The 27,788-nt window shown below is 44.9% G+C and overlaps 2 protein-coding genes across 3 annotated transcripts in view; both read right to left on the bottom strand.

The window, feature by feature from the left end:
• Nucleotides 1-1,532: 1,532 nt before the first annotated feature.
• Nucleotides 1,533-4,742, bottom strand: RPL37A (ribosomal protein L37a). The gene is made up of 4 exons (XM_030488670.1): nucleotides 4,667-4,742; nucleotides 3,954-4,082; nucleotides 2,950-3,032; nucleotides 1,533-1,708 (listed from the first exon to the last, which is right to left on the bottom strand). The coding sequence occupies exons 1-4, from the start codon at nucleotides 4,667-4,669 to the stop codon at nucleotides 1,645-1,647; spliced, it is 279 nt and encodes a 92-aa protein (XP_030344530.1). The 5' UTR covers nucleotides 4,670-4,742; the 3' UTR covers nucleotides 1,533-1,644.
• Nucleotides 4,743-12,528: 7,786 nt separating this feature from the next.
• Nucleotides 12,529-27,788, bottom strand: part of SMARCAL1 (SWI/SNF related, matrix associated, actin dependent regulator of chromatin, subfamily a like 1) — a 39,699-nt gene continuing 24,439 nt past the window's right edge. Inside the window, exons 10-17 of one of the 2 annotated variants that reach the window (XM_030488668.1) lie at nucleotides 27,274-27,414; nucleotides 21,674-21,892; nucleotides 20,799-20,869; nucleotides 18,494-18,596; nucleotides 17,229-17,411; nucleotides 16,629-16,729; nucleotides 13,959-14,055; nucleotides 12,529-13,597 (exon numbers count right to left, since the gene is read on the bottom strand). In XM_030488668.1, coding sequence (XP_030344528.1) covers nucleotides 13,394-13,597; nucleotides 13,959-14,055; nucleotides 16,629-16,729; nucleotides 17,229-17,411; nucleotides 18,494-18,596; nucleotides 20,799-20,869; nucleotides 21,674-21,892; nucleotides 27,274-27,414 — 1,119 coding nt within the window. In that variant the 3' untranslated portion in view covers nucleotides 12,529-13,393. Of the gene's footprint in view, nucleotides 13,629-13,958; nucleotides 14,056-16,628; nucleotides 16,730-17,228; nucleotides 17,412-18,493; nucleotides 18,597-20,798; nucleotides 20,870-21,673; nucleotides 21,893-27,273; nucleotides 27,415-27,788 lie in introns of both variants that reach the window. The other variant, XM_030488669.1, reaches the window with a different exon arrangement.

Genomic DNA, 27,788 nt, shown 5'->3' with positions numbered 1-27,788 from the left:
CCAAGCCAGCCATGATGCTCCATTTCTCTCCATCTTGCAGCCCATGCCCTACTCCCCTGAGCCCTCCTCAAAGGCAAATGGGAAGAGGCACAGCAGCATTTTACATGTTCTCCCTCCTTACATCTGTGCATTCCTCCATTCATGGAACATTACACCACTCCTCAAGGCACAGGCACAAAGGACAGATCAAGATGAGCCAGGCTTCTTCAAGTTATTTAAGCTTTCCTCAGACTCACCTCAGTCATTCAAGCAATGAAGTATGCAATTACCTGGAAAGGAAAAGTGGTTTCTAATCGCTTTAGCAGTAACAAGAGCCACTCAACTGATGGATAACACTACTAATGTTGCCATAGTTATATAAATACAGTGTACGTGTATTGGATTTGTGTAGCAAGGTTTTGGTAGCAGGGGGGCTACAGGAGTGGCTTATATGAGAAGTTGCTAGAAGCTTCCCCTGTGTCTGATAAAGCCAATGCCAGCCGGCTCCAAGATGGACCCAATGCTGGCCAAGGCCGAGCCCATTAGCAATGGAGGTAGCATCTCTGTGACATATAATAAAGAAAGAAAAAACCCTCTGAACTGCACAACAGCAACTACAGCCAGAAAGAGAAGTGATAATATATGATAGACTGCAGACATCAAGGTCAGTGCAGGAGGAGGGGAAGACATGCTCCAGGAGCCAGAGCAGAGCTTCCCCTGCAGCCCGTGGTGCAGACCACAGTAAGGCAGGCAGGCTGGCCCCATGCAGCCCATGGAGGTCCACAGTAGAGCAGATCTCCACCTGCAGCCTAGGGAGGATCCCACACTGGTGCTGAAGGAAGCTGTGACCCTGTGGTAAGCCTATGCTGGAGCAGGCTCTGGGCAGGACCTGAAGCGCTGTGGAGAGATGAGCCCACGCTGAAGCAGGTTTGCTGCAGGACTTGTGACCCCACAGGATCCCTGCAGATGCAGTCTGTTCCTGAAGGGCTACACGCATGGAAGGGACCTACGCTGGAGCAGTCTGTTCCTGAAGGGCTGCACCATATGGAAAGGACCCATGCTGGAGCAGTTCATGGAAAACTGCCTCCCATGGGAGAGACCCCACGCTGGAGTAGGGCAAGAGTGTGACGAGTTCTCCCTCTGATGGGGGAAGGAGCAGCAGAAATGACTGTGAACTGACCACAACACTCATTCCGAATCCTCCTGCACCATTGGTGGGGAGGAAGTAGAGAATTTGGGAATAAAAACAAGCCCAGGAAGAAGGGAGGGGTGGGGGGAAGGTGATTCTAAGATTTAATTTTTCATTAATGTGCTCTGATTGGATTTATAATAAATTAATTTCCCGAAGTTGAGTCTGTTTTGCCTGTGATGGTAATTGGTGAGCGATCTCTCCCTGACCTTATCTCAACTGATGAGCCTTTTGATTTAATTTCTATCCCCCTGTCCACTTGAGGAGGGGGAGTGATAGACCAGCTTTGGTGGGCACTTGATGTCCTGCCACTGTCAACCCACCACATACAGCAAGATAGATGGGAATTCTTGTAGAAAGATGATCATTATTCCACTCCATTATTACCTTTTTATTGTTGAAATAAAAACAACAATAGGATAGATCTTAACAGAGGGAAAAAAAGGATGTTTCACAAGGAGAATGGGAAGTAGTTTCTACTGGTCTTTCAATTCCTTCAGTCTTCTGATGGCAGATTTGACCGTCACAGCAGAGGTGGTACTGGAAGAAGCAACAGAATCATTTGCACGTGGCAGCAGAACAACCCATGACAATGTTATTTTTTTGAGAAAGCATTAATCATTTCCAATAGTCACAGTCTGATTGCATTGTCAACAGGGGCTAATTCCACTTTGATTTTCACGACAACAAAGCAACCTTGTGAAGATGCAACTTCACAAGCTACATCTTAACCCAAATTAGCCAGTCATGCATTGACTACATGCACACGCACATGGGCTCAGATTACTAGTGACTGTTATGTGTGGGGCAACAGTGTCTTCTACCAGAATTGTGAGGGAAGGAGAGTCAAGAAAGACAGTAAGCAAGAACACCATTACAAGGACTATAATGATTCAATGCTTTTAAAACAAAAGGAAAACATGGAAATAATTTTTCTTGAAGTAAATCTGTTTTGCCTATTCTATCTGTGCCTCTGACCAAAAAGGCTGGGGGTGTAAACACAAAAAAAATGCTGCTTAGGCTCTGAAAGAAGAGGTAAGAGTTCCCTCACACCATGGAGATTTTTATACAGTCAAAATAATCAAGGAAGGAAAAATAATCTCCAGGTCTAATACATTATCCCAGAAGCATGATTTATTAGTAGCTGTTGAAGCTCTTTTCAGAGTAAGTCAGTGGGGCATGTCGGGTGTCATCCACCCAGATGATTCCACCCCGAGATCGCTGGATGAACCAGACATTCTCTCTGTTGCTTTTCTTCCATCACCAGAAAACTGGCCCAAGCCTAATATCCCACACAAGCAGCAACTGTAGTTTACAGCTCCAGTAAAAAATGATACTACAGCCGAGGCACAGAAGAGACTACTTAAAAACAGCATTTGCACGTGTTCCTAATTCCTTATTTGAAGTTTGGGAAAAGATGAAGTGCTTGCAATTCTGAAGAATACAACCGCTTTGATAAAGCCCAGCAAGATGAAGGAATTTTGGAGGGACGCACCAAAACCAGCAGCAGTAACACGGTGGGTAAAAGGCAACACTGTCAGAAGCTGCACAACAGACACTGGAAAGAACAGCAATCAAACCCAATTTGATTCGTTCCAATCAAATCTTAACAACGCATGAAAAAAACCCCACATGTCACTGACTGGAGACAGATCTACTTAATGGTTAGTAGACTAAAAAAAAAAAAAAAAAAAAAAAAAAAAAATAGAAAAAGGAAAATGCCATCTTATGCTTCAGTTACGTGACAATAAATGCCAATAGGAGCTCCTTTATTTCCTTACTTGTAAGTCCAAGCACCACCAGCAACTGTCTTCATGCAGGATCCACAGTGCCAGATACCCACAGCCTTCCGCTTCATTTTGGTCTGTAATAAAGGGGGGGGGGGGAAGGAAAAAAAAAAAAAAAAAAAAAAAAAAAAAAGAGTAATGCACTCTCCATTAGCTGAAAAAGCCAAACAACTGGACCCACTTTGAACAGCATCTAATGAGTGAGTGGTGGGTACTGAGCTCCCTTCACCCAGGGCAAGTCTCCATCAGCAAAGACAACAATGGGTTTGCCTAGACCTATACTGCATTTAGGCAGCTCTGCAAATGGTGTTATTGACATTCCCACATCACATGACCAAGACACTAAATACAAAATAAACAAGACACATGGAAATATTTTTATATTTCCAGCCACTTAAAGACACCCACTTTACAGATATCGATAAAAATTATCTGGGTAAAGCCCAAGCTGATGGGCCTCTCAAACTGCCGAAAACCAGATTTAAGAGTGAATTTTGATTATGTACATAAGTAGATAAGATTACTTATCAGAATTTCTTCTCCATCCAGAGTTATACAGCACACAAACATTAGCAACTGCAATTAGAAGTTTTAAGTGGGAAAAGGAAGCTCTCTTCCTCCTCCAGGTAAGCTGTAAAGTTACTGAAGAAGAAGGGGGGAAGCCCAAATTCATGCATTAATTATCAGGATAATAAGTGTGTTGTTTTAATTGTTAGGTCTTTTCATTAGATACCTAAAATGTATAGTATGATAACATTTATGTAATGAAATATTATTTGTTTTCATTTAACTACCACTAAAAATGCATGTGAAATGTCTAACTTTTTCTATTTTATAAAGTCTCTGAGAGTACCCTAAAGGTCACAATAAACTAATCACTGTCTCGAAACTAGTGGAGTTCTCTTCAGTAGAAAAATTACCAAAGCATCAAATCACATTCCTAGCATCAGTAACAAAGTTATTTGTAAAGACTTTTTTTAGGGAAGGAGGTCTCTCACCTTGCCACAGAAGGAGCAGGTATACTTGGCATGCTGGCTAATCTCAATCTTCTTCACCATTTTCCGAAGGGACGCACCGTAACGGGTACCATATTTACCCACAATCCCAACCTTCTTGGTGCGCTTAGCCTGCGGGGAGACAACCCAGAACAGGTCCAGCTTTACTGAGACCGCCACCTCCCCGGCCGCTCCCCTCTCCTGACGCGACATCACGGCGCTCGGCACTCAAACCCGGCGCCGCAGCCCGACCGACGCCTCTCCCTGACGCCGTAATTAAGCGCTTTACTTGTGCAAGGGCGGGAAGCTCACGCTGCGCAGCCTCCCAGCTCCTACCGGGACACCGCGGGCAGCCAAGCATGAGCAGAGCCACGTACCCCGCGAGCCCAGCCCGCTCACACGGCGCCCTGCAGCCCGCAGAGCCGCCCGCCAAGCACTGGCTCCCCCTACAGCGCTGTGACTCGGCACGGTCTGTCCCTGAGACCCCCCCCCCCCGCTCACCAGCGTCTCCCCATCTCCCCCTCAATCGCGCCGTTTCCCACGGGCCGCTCCGGCGGGAGCGAGCCCCTCTCGCAGGACGGTGCCGGGACGGGGCCTGAGCCCACACAAGCCCCCGCCCCGGCCCGTGCCCCGCCGCAGCGGGCTCCGCACTGCCCCGCGCCGTGCCGCCGGGGCGGATGGCGGCGGATGGGCCGCGGCACCCGGGCCGCACTCACCATCTTCCTGCCCGGCGCCGAGGCGGAGAGAGGAAGCGCCGCGCGCGCAGGCGCAGACTGAGCCCCCGCCGGAAGAAAGGGAGGAGGAGCCCGGAGGTGGGGCGGATGGGGTCGGGGTAGGTGTGTGTGGTGTATGTGTCTGGCATGATCATGGGGTTATCTAGACCCTGAAGCGTCTAAACCGGAACGCAGCTGCAGTCTGATGGTGACAGATGCATCGCTCAGGAAACACCGTGCATCAGTGCAAAGCCTCAAGCGGTACATCAGCCCCAGCAGCGCTGACGACAGGAGATGCCAGAATGCAGGTTCTTGGATTTCCACCCAAGGAGGTCATGCCAGGAAACGAGATCATAGAATCAACTAGGTTGGAAAAGACCTTTAAGATCATCAAGTCCAACCATTATCTCAGGACTGTCAAGACCACCACTAAACATTATCACTGAGGGCCTCACCTGCACGGTTTTTGAACACTTACATTAACTCACCTCATTTCTAAAGACAGTAACTAGTAGGTAGATAGATAGGGGTTAAAAAATAAAATCGATGACGATGAATTCTCATCTTAAAATACACCAGCTCAAAGTCCAGAGGTTTGAAGATAACCAGACCAAATGCAACATGGCATCTACGTGGTTTCCATGTGGTCATCCGGCATTCAGACAACAACCCATGAAAGCCTCCGCGTGCCACTGTGGAAGCAGGCTCTTGGCACCCAGATGGTGCTCCTGGATGCCCAGTGTACCTGAGCAGCATCAAAGCATAGGGCCAGAACCCAGGAGGGCTCCTGCTCTGCTTGGACCCACTACACATTTCGCTTGCCTGTACCAACGCCGCTGAGCTGCAATGCTCATAACAGGATTAACAACCCATTAACAACCCCTTAAGAAATGTAATCCCGTTAGCCCAAGTGCTTTTTAATACATAGAACCGGCTGCAGCTCATCCTCTCTCCAGGAGGGAGCCAGGGCTGCCCAGCCCACCTGGAGAGACCATCCCAAGGTGCTTTTCCTCCCATGAGAGCCCCAGCTGCCTCAACCCACAATAGTCTCCTCTTCATTTGCAGTCTATATAATTAACGTGGAATTAACAGCTAGGGCATGCCCCACTAAGGCCCATGTTACCCTTTCCCTGTCTGGGGTCTGTGCTTTGGGGTGCTCAAGGACAGACACCGCAGCTGCTCTTGCTCTGGAGGTTTGAACCCTCAACATTTCTAGTTTCCTCTGTTGCACCAGCCTCCCTGTTTACCAGTCATCCCTGCAAGCTTTCCTCTTGTCTGAGCAGGAGCTCCTCCTGAGCAGCTCCTCCTGGGAGCTGCTCGGCCAGAGCCCTGTTCTATGTGAGGGCTCAGCAGAGCTTTGGGCAGTGGTATTTATATCTCTCTCTGTTGAGTCAAACTCTCATTTGATATATCCTAGGAATATATTTACCCTTTTCAGATCCTCATTGTGATGACCACAGGATACATTTTTGATACCAATACATTAAAAAAAAAAAAAAAAAGAAAAGTTCCTTTGGATGTTTTGGGACTATTTGGTAAAAAAACCCAAACACAACCAAACAACTGTCAGCCAACACATCCAGGACAGAGGATCTGCTGCTGGTCTGTATCTACAGAGTTAAAGTATTGCTGTGACAATACAGCATGTGGTCATATCCTTCATCTTACAGACAGCTCTGCCAACAGCTGAACCCACCCCCCTCAGATGACTGTCATTCTCAGCACTGCCAAAATAAATGTACATTTCCAAGTGACTGGGAAGATGGATGGATGCAGACAGGCCAGCACGGCTCCAAAAGCCTTGCATCAACAGTTTACCATCCTGAATTCTTCTCCTTGCCCCAGGCTGGCCAGCTTCATGTGCTGAGGATGTAGCTTGAAGTGCTCGAGTGTTTTTGCCTTCTGTTCCTGGTCTGGCATTCTTCCTGGAAACATACCTTTCTTTAACATGTGTGAGGGCACAGACACAGCTGTACAAGCAGGCATTCAGTCACAGTTATATGCTCCAAGTTCAAGTAACATGGATCCTTCTCTTTAACTCTACTGGGCTTTAGATGATGCCAAAACGTTACAGCTATACCATCACTGATGGGCAGATGCCAGGGCGCCCAAGAGCACTGCATGTTCCTCAGCCTGCCTGTGGGTCTCACTGGCAGCCTGCACACTACCGTGTACAAATCCCCATGATCAAGCCTTAGAGATCCTGTCTGAGCCTGCTCGCACTTCCCAGCCACATCATGTTCATGACAGACTAATGGTGTAATTGTGTTAAGGCCTGCACAGTATCTCCAACCCCTTGAGATGTAATGACTAAAAGCACTTTCCTGCAAGATTCTTCTCCCCTCCATCTTGTAAGGATAAAGTGAATCTCAAGTGTCCTTGAAGAGCCTTTGCAACTCTGCAGCAAACAAGCTGAAATTCTATGGGTCCTAACACAGAAAGAGTACACCTAGCATTGCTCCAACAGGGCTGGGATTTATCACTACATGGATAAAGTAAATTGAGTTTATGAGAAGCAGAATCCACCAAGGGTATTTCCAGCAGATTTCAGAAAAATACTGTTGTGAAGTAGCTGTAGCTTTACAAGGAGTATGAAAATTACTCCCATAGGAGATGACAATATGGATATACAAATAATGTTTTCTACAAATAATGTATATTTTTTTATAGGCAGACAGCAGCATTTCTCACCTCTTACTCAGAGCAGCCCTCTCTGCAGGTTGAAAGATCATGTGTCCTAGAAGCAGATTAAATACTCTGTGTTCGAGAACAAAGACATTTAAAAATGTTGAAAGTTATCTCCTGGCCAGCTGTTGCAGCATGAGAAATTATGTTTAACTTTCAGTCTAAAATCCAAAGTTAAAGCATTTCCTCCAGGTGGCCAGCCACATAATTCTCAGTCCTACTCCACTTGCACACATACCAAAACGCCTTCTGCAGTCAAGAATGAAAAGCCAGTCTCCACCCAGCCCAACTGCATACACAGTCTGTAGGGCATTTCCATGATGACACTTGCTGAAAATGGCATCATCAAACCCTTCAATGCAGGAAAAAATATCATTATTTATCAGGTGATCTTGTAGCACAAGCTTTTCCTTCTCAGCTGTGGGAGAGAGATCTTTTTGTCAGTGTCTGGTATCTGCACACAGCCAAGCATGCTGCCTGCACAGCATGTTAGCTCCTGGCCTCAAGAGGCTAAATGTAAGCCTTCAGTTTGCTTTTCCCCACCCTCTCTAGGGATTACAACTGTAAAACATAGCTAACTGGTACCTCTGTGTAATTCTATCTTTTCCTTACTCCCTAGTCGCATTTGCTTAACACTAGCCCATTTGCAGGTATCTTTGAGTACTAAGACCAGAGGCATGAAAGACATTAACTTGGGATCACACTACACTGGCAATAATACACACACAAAAATGGAATATGACCATGCAGATGTGCCTGAGAAGACCAGTTGTGATAAACAGAGCCATTCGCCTTTACATCAAGCCCACATCAAAAGTGAGAATGGTTCAGAGCTGCGCCTGGGGAGGTTTAGAGTAAACATTAGGAAGCATTTCTTTACCTAGAGGGTGGCCAAAAACTGGAACAGGCTTCTTAGAGAGGTGACCAATACCCTATGCCCATCAGTGTTTCAGAGGCATTTGGACAAGACCCTTAATAACATGCTTTAACTTTTGGCGAGTTCTGAAGTGGTCAAGCAGTTGGACTTGATGATCACTGTAGGTCTCTTCCAACTTCCAGGTTTTTTTCTCCCTACTTCCTGCTTTCCCTAACAGTACATGCTGAGGAAATGCTGGATGACATTTCTTCCCAGCCCTGCACTAGCAGAATGGATTGAATGAGTATCATGTCCCATCGCAGGCATTGGCTCTGTCACTTTGTGGGAAGAAGGCCTGTGCCTTCTGACGGGGATGAGAGATGTGTAGATTGTCTCTGGATAGTTTGAGCATCTGAACAGATTTGCAAAAAACATGTGAGTACTGGTTTTTGAAGCTTGTCTGTGTTCATCCAGTTTATTTGGGTTTCCACAGGATAGCAAAAGACCACATCTCTGGCATTGGTGAGGCTTCAAGCCCTCAGCCTGAGGCAGGATGTGCTCCTGAACTAAATGGTTGCAAATCTTTTTTATGAGGGCAATACCTGCTCATTTCCTTGTGATTTCCCCCCACTCCCAACCCCACCCCTACCCCAAATACTGGTTTTTAAAAATGCCCAAGTCGTTCCTTTTGGAGAAACAACAAAACACAAGAGCCTGAGAACAGCAGCACTCCATCAGGAGTCCATCTGGCCCAATGCTCTCTCTCCAGTGGCACCCCATACATGTCTAAATGAGGAGTGCAGGTCTACTTCTGTCAGGGTCCAGAGGGTGTTCATAAGCCTCAATGCCTGGGACTGGCCTCCCTTGGGACTTGCACTGCAGATAGCCCCTCAGACCTATATCAGAGCTTGTCATGCAGAACTATATGCACAGCATATCATAGCTGTTCTGTTCTATTCTGTTCTGTTCCATTCCATTCTCTTCTGTTGTATTCTATTCCTTGCACTCGCAATGAGCTGTGTAATGATGAGACCATTAATTACCTGAAATGCCAAGGGGTTTTCAGCACCAAAAACACTTTCAAAGACACAAATCAGAAAGGTTACAGGTGGAAAGAGTATTTTATTTATTTATAAATAAATTTTAGTTATTTTAGCTTAGTTTAGCTTAGTTTAGTTAATTTTAGTCTAGTTTAGTTTAGATTATATTTACTTTTCTAAATCTTTCAGAGCTGATGCTCACAAGCACTAACACAATGCACATGCATAGCCAGCAGCAGGCTGGTGCATCCCTCAGTTTAGCTTGAAAAAACATCCCTTGCAGCTCGATAAAGGAAAGCCGGGGCAGGAGCGGTGCCGTGGTGGTGTGAGGGCAGTGGAAGAACCCAGCCAGAATGGGCCAGGGAAGACCTGACAAGGAGAGGTGCTCAATGCTCCAGAGGACAGCAGCAAGTCCCGGGGCCATGCAGGGGCCACCCTGGGAGTCCAGAAGGCTGCCTCCCCCCGGATGCGGGGCACGAGGGCCAGCTGCGTGGAGCACGAGCAGCTGCCTTTGGGCCACAATAACCCAAAGGAGCCCCATGAAGGGGCTGTGCTCGGCTGCGGAGGAAGGCAAAAAACCCCGGGGACACTTGCTGATCCACCCTGGGGGGAAAAAAGCCTTCCTCCCCCAGCTGCAGGACACGAGGGGCCGCTTTCGTGGTGCATGAGCACCAGGCGATAACCCAGAGCACCAGGACCAGAGGAGCCCTGACAAGTGGTCATGCTCAGTGCTTAGAGGAAGGCAAAAAACCCCCGGGGACCAGTGCCAATCTGCCCCGGGGGAAAATTCCTTCCTGACCCCAGCGCTGGCGATCGGCTACTCCCTGAGCACGTGAGCAAGACCTGCTCCTGGTCCATGGGCTGGTTATGCCTCTAAGGGGATGCTGGACCTGCCTTTTCTGCATCCACCTGGAGCCATCTCAGGGGCTTATAAGAATAGCAAAATGCCGCTGGCCTGATCAACCCTGGGGGAAAGAATCTTCCTGTGCCTGGCAGTGGGAGCTCCAAAGCAGGAGGGCACTGGGCCATCTGTGAATCGTATTTCTTATGGCAACTGCCACTATCTCCCCAGAAGATGAGGACGGCAAGCTCCCCGAAGACTGAAGCAGGATTTCCATCCATCCATCCGATGAGCTGTGAGTGTGGCCCTTCCAGGAGCTGGAATTGCAGCAGAGAACCTCCAGCAGCTTTGGGCAGTCTTCTCCCTTCAGCCCCTCCAAGTAAATCCACTGGTGCCTCAAGGAATTCCTCTCGGGTGCCTTCAGGCTGCCAGCTCTGTCCTGGTGGCAGCGCCGGGCACTCTGGCAGTGGAACACGGGAGGATGCTGCCTTATACTGCCCCAGAGCATTGTGATGCTGCATTGGCGGGGGGTGGCATTGTGACGCGGGGGTGATGGGGCCCCCGCAGCCCTGCCCAGCACAGCCCTGCTGGTGGTGCAGCCCTGCCCAGCACGGCCTGGGCAGGGGCCCCCGCAGCCCTGCCCAGCACAGCACCCTTGGGGTGTTGGCCCTGAGGCAGTGCCTGTGCCCAGGAGGCCCAGGGGGATGTCCTTGCCCATGGTGGCTACACACTGGGCACTGCTGCTGGTGGGTGAGCCTATAAATTAATCTGTGTGTTCAGACTGCGTCAATAAAGGCTTTTATACCACGTAAAGTCATTTGAGTGTGGTGATCCCAGAGGTGGAAGGGAGGGGGTTTAGTTCCCTCTGCATGAACTTTGCAGAAACGTAGAGAGCATACAGGATTTCCTCACCATTCCTTATCAATACACCAAGTGGCATTTGCTATTATGCTGCTTATGGTGAGGTCTTCTTGGAAAGACGAAGAATTTAAGAAATGTCTTCTGTGTTTGTTACACAGGGTGTTTAGATAGTTGCTTGTGTTTATTAACATTCATGTGTCTAGTTTGGGGGTTTACCCCGCACAGGGACTGTGAGAATGAAGACCTTAGCCCCACTGTAGGAGAGGATCAGGTTCGACACCATCTTAAGAACCTGAACGTGCACAAGTCCATGGGACCTGGTGAAATCCATCCACGGGTCCTGAAGGAGCTGGCGAATGAAGTTGCTAAACCACTGTCCTTCATATTTGAAAAATCCTGGCAGTCAGGTGAAGTTCCCGATGACTGAAAGAAGGGTAATATAACCCCCATTTTCAAGAAGGAAAATGGAAGACCCGGGGAACTACAGACCTGTCAGTCTCACCTCTGTGCCTGGCAGGATCTTGGAACAGTTTCTCATGGAAAACATGCTAAGGCACATGAAAAACAATGAGGTGGTTGGTGACAGCCAACATGGCTTCACCAAGGGGAAATCCTGCCTGACCAATTTGGTGGCCTTCTATGATGGAGCCACGGAACTGATGGACAGGGGCAGAGCAGTTGACGTCATCTACCTGGACTTGTGCAAAGCGTTCGACACTGTCCCGCACGACATCCTTGTCTCTAAATTGGAGAGACATCAATTTGATGGATGGACTACCCAGTGGACAAAGAATTAGTTGGATGGCCGCCTGCAAAATGTTGCGGTCAACAGCTCAATGTCCAACTGTAGGCTAGTAATGAAGGGCTTGGAGTGCTGGCTGATGAGAAACTGAACATGAGCCAGCAGTGTGCGCTCGCAGCCCAGAAACCAACCGTATCCTGGGCTGCATCAAAAGAAGCGTGACCAGCAGGTCGAAGGAGGTGATCCTGCCCCTCTACTCTGCTCTCGTGAGACCTCACTTGGAGTACTGTGTACAGTTCTGGTGTCCTCAACATAAAAAGGACATGGAGCTGTTGGAGCAAGTCCAGAGGAGGGCCATGAGGATGATAAGGGAGCTGGAGCACCTCCCGTATGAAGACAGGCTGAGAAAGTTGGGGCTGTTCAGCCTGGAGAAGAGAAGGCTGCGTGGAGACCCAAGGAAGTTGTGAATGCTCCATCCCTGGCAGTGTTCAAGGCCAGGTTGGACAGAGCCTTGAGTGACATGATCTAGTGTGAGGAGTCCCTGCCCATGGCAGGGGGGTTGGAATTAGATGATCTTAAGGTCCTTTCCAACCCGAACCATTCTGTGAATCTAAGCAAAGTATCATGGGAGTTTCCCTATTGAAAATTGATGCATTCTAGAAAGCACAAAAGGAAGCGTTCCCCAAAGGACCTACCTTTTGCAGGCATTGTGAATATTAAAAAAAAAAATAAAAATAAAAAAATCACACCCTAATATTTCCACTGCATCACGTATTTCTCAAGCTTAAGGTCCAAATGGGAGATGAAATTCTAAAATAGAAAAGGTACTAAAAGTTTGGCAACCATGACTTAAAACAACTCTTTATTTAAACAGCTCAGTCCAGAATTAGTTTCTTACAAAGCAGGAGCAAAAGTCTGCACATACTCCCCTCTCCTCACTCATCTGTGGAAGTCAGTCTCAAGTCTTTCCCCTTCCTGAGCAGCCAGGCTTAATCCCTGGCAGTCCACATAAGCTTCAACCTCCGCTGACACAAGAATCACGTGCCATGGAGCAGGTCCTAAGATTTAGCAGCTGAGGTTAATGATCAGCGTGCTCAGGCAGACATGTACCTAACAGGCAATATACACCCTCCTGGCAGACAGTTATACTACTTGGTTTCAAAGTACTGACTGCTCTGCACAGAAATATCTGGGGCTCTCCCTCTTCTTCCTAAACTCCATGGAACATCGAGATCTGTCTGGATCTTTTTTCTTCACTGCCAAACTGAATACCAGAGAGCCAGTTTGTGAGTGCCCCAAGGGCCAAATTTTGCCAGTGAATCAACTCCTATAAATACAGACTAACATTCTTGGAGATGGAAGACTGTTATAAACAATCTGCAGCTGCTGAGAAGTTAGTTTTCACAACAGTTCTGCCTTGTAGCCTGACAACCATTAACTGCTTTTTAAACAAAACAGCACATTACTTGCCCATGGCCCTTCAGTCATCAGCAAAACTAGGACCACAAAACATACAGGCTGCCAGGTATGGGCTGCTCATCTGTCATGCTGTCAGACTGCCTTCTCATCCTTCAAGATGAAACACACTAGAGATACAGAAAACAGTCTTTTATTTTTGAAAACTGAAAAAATAATACTTGATTGCTTTTGTCTTTTTTTTTTTTAATAAAAAAAATCTCTTAGCCAGTCTCTTTTGCTGTCACCATTACACTTTAAAAAACTCCTCAATACGCCGCTTTCTGGGGGGACTCACAGAACACATCTCTCCTGTATCTTGCAAGGCACTGCCAGAGTCAAACTCGCAGCAAGCATCAGCTGCCTCCAAAAGCAAAGCTTCATCAGTGTCATCTTGGCTTTCAGAGAAGGTCCTCTGGAAAAGGTCATAGACAGTCTTCTGCTTTGGATCCGCCTGAGAAGAACAGACAGAATCTGCATACACACTGTCATATAAAAACAAAGTGAGCAACAATCAGAGGGCACTCCCCCACGACAGTGCACATATCATACATACACACATGCATGTATCTCAGACACATATATATGTTAGGGAGGCTATCATGTCTCCTTGAACACAGCAGGTTTGGGAACTCTCTATGGAGGGTCCAAGCGAAGGCATGGATTCTGTGAGGAATTGGAGAATCTGGTCTGTGGCATTAAAGGCAGAACAGGTGTAAGGTCAGCCTGCCAATCACCTGCCTATCTAGATGTACACAAGCCAAAGCCCATTCAGTCTTTCCTAGGGACCATCAATATTCTTTCAGGTCAATTACCTTAGGGCAGTAATTAGTGGATTCAGCTGTTCTGGAGAAATTGGTTTCTGAAAGGCCAGCTTCCCCCAGCACTTTAATTTTCTCTTCAATCATTGGCCTAAGAAAGATAAACAGATATTACTGAAAGGAAGAAAATATCATGCAAGGACACTATGTCATTTACTACGTGTAGATGAAAAAGATAACAGGGGTAAAAAAATGGCTTTTCTACCGAAGCTTGTTAGTTCCTTAACCTATTCTGCTATTGTTTATGATGTTTTGGGGTATCAGTCAATCCTATTCAAATAAGTATCAATCCAATTTAAATAAAAAGAAGAGGCTATAAATATTTGGAGAACACACGTCCGATAGGGAAACCAGCTGACTGAAGCAACACCAATGGTATAAAGTCAGAACAAGAATATGCAGCTAAAGGGAGTCCCAATAGCCCATGTATTCATTCTCCAAGGTAGGCAATGGCAGTCCCCATCAATACACACATCAGCACTTCTAGAGTATCTCCCAATGTATTGCAGGAGGAAGAATCCATCACTGCCCCAAGAAGTCCCAACCACACCTGTGCATTGAACACTTCGAAAGAAGCAAAGGTCACAGCACACAATTAATGCATTTACCAAACAGCCTCATGATCTTGTTCTTTTTCTTGCCTTTAAAAAGGACACCCCTGCCCTCCTTTGAAGAGCCACATTTCCTTCCCATTAAGCATTACTGACTGCATGGACAGCATTTCAGAAATAAAGGCAGAATTACTGTCATTAACTTTCCATGAAACATGGGGAATGAATCAGTTTCCAGATCCCTGCATTGTAGGGTTATAATTATTTGCCATCATGATATTCTGGGAACCGCACAAGTTCACTAAGTTCATTCATTCCTTTAAATAAGGTAACAAATATGTAATTTCAGACTTTAAATGAACCAGCTGGTGGATCATTTCATCATTTGCAGGTCAGTTCCCTTGCAGCATTAAGGATTCCTCAGATCCTCCCCTCCCCCAGGATGTCAGATTCCTCAGCCTTAAGGACCAGTGTCCACTGATAGCCCTCAATGCAGCCAAAAAGGCTCAAGACCATAACTTTCCAGAGGCAGGTCAGCAGCACTTTTTTAATCCACCCAAAGGGTTCACTGAAAAGCAAGAGAAAAGCAACAGTGCAGTCCTCCTCCGCAGCTCCCTTTCCAAGCCCTCAGCAGCGAGATAGCTCTTCAGACCTGACCTACAATACACAGCCATGTCCAGTATGTTGACTTTGCTTGAAAGTACTCGGCACCTTACAGTACCCCAGCACAAATGTTCCAGGCTGTATCTAAGAAAATTCCTTCTCCATATACGGAGGCTGTGAAGGTTTTATCAGCTCTCCCAGGGTTTCTTTCAACAGCTCCTTCTTTGTCAGATAACTACTTGCATTCCTCCGGCTTGTCATACCCACTTAGCTATGTCCACTGTGATCACCAGCTCACATCAGCCCTGATTGGCAGTTACTGCTCCTCCCCTTACCGGCTGTGGAAATCAGAACTAACATTAATATTTGATGGATGAACCACTCAGTGGATAAAGAACTGGCTGGATGGCTGCATGCAGAGTTGTGGTCAACAGCTTAATATCCAACTGGAGACCAGTAACAAGTGGTGTCCCTCTGAGGTCAGTGTTGGGACTAATCTTGTTCAACATCTTTGTCGGCGACATGGACAGTGGGATTGAGTGCGCCCTCAGCAAGTTTGCTGACGACACCAAGCTGTGTGGTTCGGTTGATATGCTGGAGGGAAGGGATGCCATCCAGAGGGACCTTGACACACTTGAGAGGTGGGCCGATGCCAACCTCATTAAGTTCAACCAAGCCAAATGCAAGGTCCTACACCTGGGTCGGGGCAATCCCAGGCACTGCTACAGGTTGGGCGGAGAAGAGATTCAGAGCAGCCCTGCAGAGAAGGACTTGGGGGTGTTGGTCAATGAGAAACTGAACATGAGCCAGCAGTGTGCGCTCGCAGCCCAGAAAGCCAGCTGTATCCTGGGCTGCATCAAAAGAAGCGTGACCAGCAGGTCGAAGGAGGTGATCCTGCCCCTCTACTCTGCTCTTCTGATACCCCACTTGGAGCACTGTGTGCAGTTCTGGTCCTCAACATAAAAAGGACACGGAGCTGTTGGAGCAAGTCCGGAGGAGGGCCATGAGGGCGATCAGGGAGCTGGAGCACCCCCCATATGAAGACAGGCTGAGAAAGTTGGGGCTGTTCAGCCTGGAGAAGAGAAGGCTGCGTGGAGACCTCATAGCAGCCTTCCAGTATCTGAAGGGGGCCTACAAGGATGCTGGGGAGGGACTCTTCCTTAGGGACTGTAGTGATAGGACAAGGGATAATGGGTTCAAACATAAATAGAGGAAGTTTAGGTTAGATATAAGGAAGAAGTTCTTTACTGTGAAGGTGGTGAGGCACTGGAACAGGTTGCCCAAAGAAGTGGTAAATGCTCCATCCCTGGCAATGTCCAAGGCCAGGCTGGACGGAGTCTTGGGCGACATGGTGTCTCTGCCCATGGCAGGGGGTTTGGAACTAGATGATCTTAAGGTCCTTTCCAACCCTAACTATTCTATGATTCTATGAGTAAGCACCTTACATCATCATGTGACAAACAGTGAAAATAGGTGGCAGGAGAACCAAAGTGTCTTTCTCACTTCCTACCATAAGTAGTCATCTGCTGTGCCTTTAGCCACCAGGTAGTGAACATTAACAGAGCTGGTCTGTCCAATTCGATGTGCCCGATCTTCTGCTTGGATCAAAACCTGCATGTAAAAACATGACAAAGAAAACAAAGTGTGAACTGCAACATCTAAGAAATAGTGTAACCACCAGAGAACAGGGAGATCTCATTTCTTGTGCTTAGCAACTATTTCTCATCTGGATCCTCTTAACACCCACATCCTTAAACACAGACTAAACCAAGTAACGTGGTGCACCAGGTTCCCAAAAGGCACTGAGCATTTTTCAGTAGCATTAATGATGGACCCTTTCAGGTCTTGGCTGGGCAAGCAATTGAGAGTTCTGTCAAATCAAGAAACAGGGGCATGTTTCACTTTCACACCATACTCTCCAGCCAGCAAGCTGTATAACCAGCCTCACTGGTTCAAGCCCCGGCACCTGGGGGTGAACACACAAGTAGCCATCAGAGAAAGAAAGAGAAAAAACCTAGAGAAACTCCCCTGCCTATTACATCTCTTCCTTAGCACCAATGTTTCTGCTGTCCAGGGACCATCCAACCCCTGTCCCCCCCAGGATGCATACCCCTGGATTCCAGAAGAGCTCTGCAAACACCACCAGGTCTGCAGCAGACAATGTCAGGCCCATGTTTGCAGCAGTGAGGGACAGAACAGCCACCGCTTGCTTCTCTGACAACTGGAACTTCTGGCACAGAGTCTGTCGCTTGGCTGAAGGTGTGGAGCCATCAATGCGAATGTATTCAACATGCTGTGAAAAGGCAGAAGAGACTTTTTAGAGGCCCTCTGTCCCCTTTCCTGTATCCTCCTCCCATGTTTTAGTGGATTCTGTTTTTCTTCCCCACAGCAGAACCAGGAAAGTAAAAAGGCACCAGCTGTCTTTTTAAGACCTTTCCTCATCTTTATATGCTGAGCTACAGCGCCTCTGCCTTAACCTACCTTCCCTCTGTTCACAATGCATGACTTGCTCTTATGCCCACTGCTCTCCCACCAGTCCTGAGCAACAGGAAAGACAGCGACAAGCTGGCAACTTGAGTACAGTGGAAATGCAATTGGCTTAATACGAAGCTGAACACTGCTGATATTACAGCTGCTACGACCTCCCCAACCTTCTTAAGTCTTCCCCTGTTTGCAATGGGAATCCTACACATCTTAGTTGCTCTGTAGTAGGCTCAGGAGAGGCATGATAAACTTGGGTAATATAGAGCCATAACTCTTTGATGTCCACCCTCCTTGCTCTACTGGAGGATGAAGCCACAGAGGCAGCACTGCCACAGTGGTTTATGGTTTGGAATATTAACTTAAACCATCCTTTACACTGCCCCAGCATGACCCAGAACTCTTCAGGGGCATTCCACGAAGTCTCACATGAACAATTAACCAAACACTTTTGAAGTCAAGAGAGATGACTGGCAGGTCTATCAAGTCTCCCTACAGTATCCCAGTTCAAAAATGTAAGAGCACCACAGAGATAAAGGGAGGCAGCCATAGCCGTTACATTCTCCCTCTCTGAGGAAAGCCTGGAGGACAAAGCAGAGATGGCCACACAGAGTAACACTCCAAGAATTCACAAGCTCCAGGGCAGATGATGAGGATTAAAGAACATTAAATACAACAAAAGCCATTCAGCTAATACAAAGTGCATCCTGTGAGGCATTCACCCTGACAGCTCAGCTCCCCCAGTGAAGGGCACATTCAGAAACACAGCAAGTAGAAATTATTTCTGCCACTAACTTTCATAAACTATCTGACTGGCCATAACTCTGGGGAGCTCTTAAACAGCTTTGAAGCTGGAGTAGTGATAAAGTTAAGATGACTCAGCCAATTACTTACTTTCTTCTCCAGCTCTGCAACTATTGCATCCAGCACTATCTTGTGATGAGCAAACACCAGGAATTTATTATTGCCACTTTCCAGTAAGTCCAGGACGTATTCTCTACATGAAAAAGGAAAAAACAAAACAAAACCAGAACTCTAAAATTATGTGCTGAGAGAATACAGGCTTTGCTTGCAACAAATTTTAAAGACACTGTTCATCTACACAGAGAAACTAGGAAATAGGCTAGCATAAAAACGTTGCAGTAAAAAGCAAGCAGCAAGTCAAGTTTCCTACAGATTAAAAAAAAGACATTGCAGGATAATCCACTCATTTTTCTTCACTGCAGCGGGACACCTGCCTACGTGTATATATGGATATCACTGAGAAACTATTTATTATATCCTACTTGAAACATGACATCCAGACCAATCAGCTGGAAGTCATCTATACGTATTTGATGACCTCATTCACCCTCCTGTATTTCTAACTTTTCACAATCACAGTATGTAAAGGTAATCTGTGTACAATTATCCTTCCTGTGTTCACTTAGGGCTGTTTTTATTTTAGTAGAAAAGGTCTCTAAATGCATAGATCAGAGTATCCTAAAAGTAGCTTTTCTCTCAAGGGTTCACACTGACAACTTACTATGGCTTAAGCAATCTAAATACAACAGCTATTTCTAGGAATTACCCATACGCATATAGACTAATGACCAATAAAAGGTAACAACACCCCTTTTAAACATTTAAACAGTGTTAATAAGATGCAAACATCTGGCTTTTGCCACGGACTAACAGCAAAGCCCAAAACCCATTCCCATGTAGTAACCTATGCTACAATCACATTAGCTGGAGCTTGAAAATCACCTATAAGCCTATACAGATGATACAACTATCATCTTTTCTTCGGAATAGCAAAGTTGTTGAAAAGATGAGGAATACCAAGTTCTTTGCTAAATACATCACAGCTTAAGTCAGCAGCAACTGTCAGCCCCATACTGAGGTATATCAGTGCCTTGCAGATAGCTCCCAGGGTTCATGATGTTCAGATCCCAATTACAGGACAGTATCATTTAACAGAGAAAGCTGGGAGAGAAGTGGGATTGCTGGATTTTAAAACAAATATCAAAGTGAACATTCAGTGTAGCAAGCAGATGCCCACACATCACAACTGTTTTATACCTCATTCCCCATATTCCATTTAACAAATGTCTAGTTGTTTTGATGGAACCAATGGAAATCACTATCAACAAGGGTAACACATGGGAGGTGCTGATGATCATAGGATGGTACAATTAGCTAGATGGTACTGTACCTCAGCAGCTTCTAATAAGCAGTATTTTAAATGCTACTAAACCTCAACAAAAATAATAAATGGACTAGTCCCTAACAGATCTGCCGAGTCAAGTAAACAGCATTTCATGGTTTTATATTCAGTTCACACTTGCAACTGAAATAAAAGGAAGTCTTCTAACTGTTCACTAACATAAAAGGAAGAAACTCTTCTACGGAAGTGAGCACTGGGACTCTGAAGTGCAGTTCTGTGCCGAACAGGCAAATTCTGCAGCAAGGTCTGAGACTCTGAAATCACCCAGTGCACATCAGCTGGTCCTTATATTCAGAGATCTGCAAAAAAGTAAACTGTTTTCATGTTATTAGCATACTACTTATTAAACAGTTATGCTATATGACCTAAAGCAACTCCTTGCAGTCCCAACAGAAAGGCTAAGGATGAAAGGGCACAGAAAGTCGTAGAAGGAAATTATTCCTAGGGAAGACAGACTTAAAAGCACACCCATGATAAAAAACTTTTGCTGCTGAGGTCCCATGTGAGCCCTGTGGAAGAGCAAAGAACTTCGGCAGGGCCTGTAACATCCTGACAGCATGCTACACCTGAAGCTCAGTCCACCTCATAAGCTTTTCGGCTCAGGGTTCCTGCTGAAGCAGGACTGCAGCATTTGTTTTCTCAAATTCTGCTTCTCAGATTGATACTTCTAATTTCATTACTACCCCTGCTCCTTGAATTGCAATGGGGTCTGGACCAGGGAACTTGATCCAAATCCCAAACATCAAGTAGTTTTAGATGGTTCAAATGACAGTTTAGATCCATATCTGGAATGAAATCAGAAGACTTATTCCGCCTAGGAACTCTGAGAGAAGAGAATGTTTAGTGCATTGTAATTAAAATCAATTTTTTTCTACGCTAGCTTAAGGCTATGCTTCATGTCTCTGCACTGTTATCTCTAAGGCACCATTTTCCTGTTCTCAGTGAAAAAACACATTTTACTAGGCAAGAATGAAGCAATGACATGCAGCTTACATGACTGAATGGATTTTAGCTTCTGCTGTGCTGCTGTAGAAGACGAGAAGTGCTTCCTTCTCCTGTTGTTTCTGTAGAGAGAAAGATAAATAAATGTGAGCTTCAGAAATGCCTTTTCTCCTTCTTGCTTACAGATCTGGGATGTCTGCTGCTGCCAATAAACACTTTGCTAGGAGGAAAAATCAGCCTAAAAAAGCACAACAAAAGGGGACTGGATGGGGGAGTCTACTCGCCACTGTGTATAGCAGATACTCACACACTCCTACTTCTGACACCTCCTTTCCTACCTCCTACTCAACTCCTACAAGTTGGATGACAAGCATATCAAACATGTAGTTTAGTTGAGAAAGCACTTCCAAACTAAAATGGCAAGGAAAAACTCCTAAGTTCTTACAGAACTGTATTGGCAACCTAGGAGCCTAGAACATTTGCCATCCATACAAGGAAAACGAAGCGGGGGGGAGAAAGGCAAAAATATACTTCACATTTTTGGCTACTGCTGTGCTCACAACGCAGCTTCAACAGGGCTGTGTTTGTAGGGCAAATGGGATTACAAGGCAAGACAGAAACGTATAGCGGCAGGAGGTACAAAAGACAACTAGAAAGGACTAATGAGAGAGGAAAAAAAGAAAGAGGAAATGGTATTTCATACAAAAAGGGACAAAGTAGACCACTTAAAAGGGAAAAAAAGCTGAGCTGTTTTGATTGTGTTGTACATTCATTTAAAACTGTGCCTTCAACAGCCTTCCACTGTGCCTTCACACAAGGTGCGACTCTGACCTTCCTTGCAGCTCAGGGTACTTTTTTTCCACTGATGCTTTAAATAAGGTACCTGAAACACCAATGGCTCATCATGAAAATAGCTTCCAACTTACACTTTTATATCCTTTGGTCATCATCTTTGCTTCAGCTGCCAAGACAGCTTTGGTCTTTGCACTCATCTTTTCAGGAGCCACCACAACCATTTTGCGTTGCTTTGCTGGAAGCTGGGAAAGCACATCTGATTTCAGACGTCGGATCATGATGGACTCTTCCAGCAAAATTTTCAGTTCAGTTAAGTTGGATGATCCAGAGTAGTCCCAACCCCACGGCATCTGGGAAAGATCAAAGCAGTTATCACTGTCAAACTTACAAGAGACTGGTCTGCAAGTGATCGAAGAGTCAAATAAACTTCCAGGAAAACTGCACAAGGCAGATCAGTAGGGGAGATTTGACAAAAATGGCAACAAAGTTGAACTGTACTAACTAATCCAACCAACATGAGAAGGTTACTTATAAACTTCCCTTTTTTTAATCTACATATGCTTGGGGAGGTGCAGGAAAGAGGACTACGCAGAAAGGTAGGGATCCCTCCCACAACGCTGGGCCCTGGTATTCATCCTCACACAACAAGGTGTTTCTGCTCTCCACCTGCAGCTTTGGGCAGGCTGACAGAACTCTGCAGTTCTGTGCACACAAATTCACCTCAGCTTTAAGCAGACACACGCGCACAAAATCTTCTCTAACAGCATAAGGACAAACATCCTTAACCCAGATGCCTTCACACAGATGTTACACTTGTCTGACATGCCTCGTAAATGCTAGGTCAAAACTGCCTGTTTTCCACTGTGATCTGTCTCCTCATCTGCTTCCTGACATAGTTTCTGCCATTACGTTTGGCTTAGACTCAAGCAAACCATAAATAAACTGTGGCCCAAAACACATCTCTCCAAGTACTGTCTCTGCAAAGTATCGTCACTTCAAAGCTCCTCCAAAACCCTTCATTTACTCCTCCTTGAAGCACTCACCTCTGAACCTGCCCTATCCTCCAAGAGCCTGTGTGCCAACAATACGTATCTGTTCTATTCATCTCAGCTCATCACTTCTCCTACTAGTAACCTATCATTTGTTCTCTTCTGGAAAAGAAGAACTAAGCTGACAAACACTGGCATCAAAATTGGTACATTCCCCAAAAGAAACATCTTTAACCAACTTTTTTTTGGAGAGGAGACCAATAAGGTTTTTATGCTGAAGGACAGACACATTCATGCTGAAGTTTTCACAAATGAGTGTATGAGACACATATACGGTAATACTGTAAACCAAGGCAGGGGAGACACAAGATCTTCCTCACAGCTCTAATTTCAAGTCTTACTGGTAGTGTCACCAAAAGAAAGAAGCCAAAAAATATAACCTGTGGTCTTGGAATAACCCAAAGCAACCCAATACACCCTCCTGAAATGCATACAATGGAGATGTGCAGAGCCTCAGCACCAACCCCTCTGATCTGCTGCTCCACTTGTGCCACTTTAATGACTAAAATAGATTTAGCCTTAAAAATCTATGTATCTTTTATCTGCCTTCCCCAAGACAAACCTGCTGCAACACAGAAATGGCAGGAAAATAGGAAAACACTCCTAAGTATTCACTGCACTCTCCATCCTCCTGTAGAAGGCATGAGACAAAAAACCAAGTAAAATCATACCAGCCATGAGCTTAGTCATGTTACTGATTGCATTAAGAGATGGTGCTTTGATGGAACATGCATAAGAACATGCTATGAGAGAGAAACAGGAGGAATCAAACAGCTTATAGGCAATTAAGACCTCCCTGTTATCTGGAAGTGAACATTCCTACTTCAGGTTGAGACATAACAGGACAATCTGCAATTCTATTTCCGTATTGTACTGATGCGAACCATTAACTGACTTCAGATTCTGGCACTTATGGCTGCCATTAAAACTCATTTGACTTAATCTATTCCTACATAATTATGGTACCAGCTGATTATCTATAGTCAGCTCATTAAAGAAGGAAACAATTCAAACCCTAGACACAAAGCCATTTTGGATCCTACAGAGTTAAAACTTTGGCTCTGACAACAGCACAGTGGTGTATAGAAAAGCTGACAGTGCTGAGCTCCAGTCTTTATGCCCCTTTTCTGCATTTCTTCAGGCTGTGTGGACCCAGCAGAAGAGATGTACAGGACCAAGAACAACTCACCTGGTGTTGCACCCAGCCTCACAAGCCCTCTGCCCACACTGCAGTGCGCTGGTAGCTAAGCAGCAGGGATCAACGCTGACCAGGCTGCTGAGCAAGACCTGCTACATCTCTTCAGGCTACCTCATTCTACTTATGCAGCCCATGTTTTTCCACTTCCATGGAACATAGAAGAAAACTGTATGTTCTATGTTCCAATACATAGAACATATGTATTACTTCCAAGCAAGTAATACATACATTTGTGTCCATGTAGCACAATTCGTTTCAGAAGAGTAATACCACCATAACTAAAAGAACAGGCATAAACAGAGCCAATATACTATCTTCTGTCATATTAAAAAGCATATAGAGGCAGAATCCCTAAAATATGTTCAGATTACTGTATTTTTTTTATGGTGACTGTTGCTGGAACAATTTTCAAACAAGGAAACATGCTAGTTCTGTGCTGCACCTAACTAGTGATAAAAAGATTATTATTCTTGGAACTACTAAAATCTAGTTTAGTATATCCTATCACAGAAAAGGATAGAAAAGAGGGAGATGTATTTTCATGAAATACACATCTGTCTTTGATACACAGCATTCCAGAACAAATGCTTCCAACTGTGATTTTCTTACCAAAGTGGTACAGCATCTTACATGAGTCAGTAAACTTATTACAGTGTTAGTAGAAGCTGCCAAACTCTTACAAATTCAGAGCATGTGCTCAGATAGAAATTAGTTAATATTTGCCAACATCACCCAGTTTGAAAAATGAATTCACAGCATGTATTTTGAGAAACAGACTTGAAATATTTTGTAAATAAGCAGGTGACATTTCACTTTCTGTATTTTGAAGAGTACAGATGCTAGGAGGTTGAATTACAAAATTATAAACTTTTATTTTATCTCTTTCCTAATCACATCTGCCAGATATTTGCAATTTTCTGTCATAAAATCTATTATCTTCAAAGAGAAACTAGTCAGGTTTTAATTTTAAATTGAGTGGTTCAAGTTTGTCAATTTTTCTTTAATCTTGTAATGCAATCAGATTTATTAGTAATAACAAAACATTTTTATGTAGCATCATGACAGATCTCCCAAAGCCTTGCAAAACCCCTCTGGTTATGTGTAATTCCATCTCCACTCATAATGCTGCCACTTTCAGGACAGAAAGAACCTATTTAAGTTATGACAGCAGAAGTACCACAACAGTTCTTCAGAGAGGATGTAACTCTTAACACAATCTCAGTTTAGAGTTGCAAAAAGGAACATGAGGGACATACTATAGTCATGAGGGAACAACTACAATCATCAAAACACCTTTGAATTTACTCATTGCTGAGTGGATCTAAGGCAACCCAATATGCAGCAGTACCATTTTTCCCTCTAATACACATCTCTATTTCCAGCAGTCCCATTTCTTCTCTAAATAACCAAATTATTTCTAGGTTCACTCTATCGTTTACTGACATTAACTGTAGCAAAATGTCCCAGGCAAGGACTGAGCCCAGTAATGTTCAACTGTCTAGTAGGGGCAGGTCAAAGAGGAATGAAATTGTACTAGAAACCCTGCAGAGGTTTGAAGGGAAGCGGATACAGACTGTGCCCTCCCATGCTGAGTTTCATTGTGGATTCACTGTTACAACCTGGATCATGTAAAACAATTTTATTTCTTTTATCCAATTCAACATTTTACCTGAGGTCCATATGCCTTGTAATTGAAGCAACAACTAGTCATGCAGAACTTCACCTTCAAAGGGTTTATGAAACTCCAAACCTATTTAGACTCATATGTTGCAATTCAACTTTCCTTTTTAGTGCAGAAAACCAATGAGATTAAACTACATCTCAATTTCCCTCTAGGAAGCATTCTGGACATTACTCAAACAGAAATCCTTCAACAAAGATAATGAAGCTCAGCAGAAGACGTGGCACTCTCCCTCCATATGACTGCTCATATGGATGGAGAAAGAGTAAGTTTATCCTGTCAGGAAAGCAGCACTTTGCTAGCTTGAATACTGTCATCTTCCAGAACTCAAGCTCTGTATCTGTGATCCTGCATGGTAACAGCCTCACTTTAATCAGCCTTACTTTAATGGCACCAGCATACAAGTACCAAAGCCAATGAATTGCTCATCTAGCTCGCATATTTGGGCATATGTAGAACAGCACTATACTGGCTATGAAAGTAAAAGTGGGCATTCAGATCTAGGCAAAAGGAGACTTGAGAACTTTAACTTTATATGAGACTGCAATATGAATCTTCTTGAGAAAACTTGGCATATGTTAGCTTCCCCAAACAGGGAAAAGAAAACAAGCACAAAAACCCTACAAATAACTAACAATTTTTATAGCATATAATGATGTTCAGTTTTTCTGCATATATTTTTGAGCACTGAAATGGTCATTTCCAGCCACTCTGCTGAAAGTTATTGCCCAGTCTTACAGAAAAGGAGGCGCAAGAAGTGAAATGGATTATTTGAGAACAAAGCAAAGTAAGAAAGGTCATATGTCACAGGTCCATGTTCAGACTGCCAAGGCTGGGTAACAGTTGGACTTGATCTTAAAAGTCTTTTCCAGCCTAGTTGACTCTATGATTCTGTGCCACATGCTAATTGCTACATGCTTGTCCTGGAAGAGCTGGAGGGCAAGCCAGATTAGAGGGCTCTTGCTCTGAATCAGAACTCAGGGGAACTTTAGTTCCCATTTTTGTGTCTATGCAACCAGCACAGAATATCCTAGAGCCTCCGTGTACAACAGGCTGCAGCAAGAACTCGTCTCTTAGCAGAGTGTATTTCAACACATGCAGCAGCCCTAGAGATGGAAAATACAAGCACTGCTAAGATGCCTTTACATTGGGAACAAGACAGACACCTGCCCTCATGGCTGCAAATGGTGGCTTCCTGCAAAGACAAGAACTTGCAGTGATTGGACTCAATGACTCTGCTGAAACCACTGCTGAGCAGCTGGCAAAGATAAAAGTTAATTTATTGTCAAGATATACTGAGGATCACATCCACTTCCTGAATTAGAGGAGGGTAGAATACAAGCATGGACTACAAGTCTTCATTTTTTACTTACCTGGAGGTATAAAATCCCAAGCAACAGACGCCTTTGTTGAACAGTCACAAAAACAGACTAGACACTTTTGGAAGGGGTTTAATAAGTAAGCCCAAACTTGCGGCAGCTTAATTATCCCAGTTACTCTGCCCATTTAAAATACTCTGGGGGCAAGTTCTTATTAGAATAGGCTCCTTTTTCCAGCTATGGCTTATTTATTTATTTATTAAAGCTATCTACTTCTGTGGCTTTCAGGCCAGATTTTCACAAGCAGCATTACTGCTTCCATGTCTCAGGAGCAGCACCTAGAGCTTCTCATGTTAGAGCTTTCAAAATGTTACTCTGCAGTGAGACTTTCTCAAAAAAAGATGTAACATGAGACAGAAGGAAAAAGCCTGCACATTTTGAAAAAAAAAAAATAAAAATAATAAAATGATGTTTGCTGAAGTACCTTCCTGGCATCACAATAGCGTAGCCCAAAGGAGTGGAACTGTGGGAAGAAGGCTGGCTGGACAGCCGCAATCTGCGTGTAGAGCTCTGCAGGCCGTGACATAGCAGGGGTTCCTGAAAGCAGGATCACTCTCCTGGCAGCCTGGGAAAGCAGAATAGAATATTGTTATCATACAGCTTACAATATAAGCAGAACTTGCTAAGTAGTCATCCCTAGTCCTGGAAGAAAATCCCAGAGCCATTGTTCAAGTGCCCTAAATGGAGGAGTGCTCCACCATCCACACATACTTGCAGCCTTCACAGCCTGAAGACACTTAAGGACAGTGCTCAAAACTTCTAGGAAGCTAGAAAAAAACATTGGTTTTGATTCATTATCCGCATGCTGTAAGGGAAGGGTACATCAATTTTTATGACATTACTTTCTGAATTGGCACTTACCCACTAGGCATGTTAATATCTTCTGCCTGGCTCAAGATTTCATTTGTCATCAGATGTCACAGGAAAGTGACACACCCT

Source organism: Strigops habroptila, chromosome 5 (genome assembly GCF_004027225.2).
Source record: "Strigops habroptila isolate Jane chromosome 5, bStrHab1.2.pri, whole genome shotgun sequence".
Lineage (NCBI taxonomy): Eukaryota > Metazoa > Chordata > Aves > Psittaciformes > Psittacidae > Strigops > Strigops habroptila.
Note: the sequence above shows the minus strand (reverse complement) of the source record. Positions and strands in the feature narration are given on the sequence as shown.

Excerpts from the sequence above, each read along its gene's own strand:
- RPL37A (XM_030488670.1), bottom strand. Across the intron at positions 3,033-3,953 it reads CCTGCTCCTTCTGTGGCAAG|ACCAAAATGAAGCGGAAGGC; the intron begins GTGAGAGACCTC and ends CCTTTATTACAG. Across the intron at positions 1,709-2,949 it reads GGTGGTGCTTGGACTTACAA|TACCACCTCTGCTGTGACGG; the intron begins GTAAGGAAATAA and ends TGCTTCTTCCAG.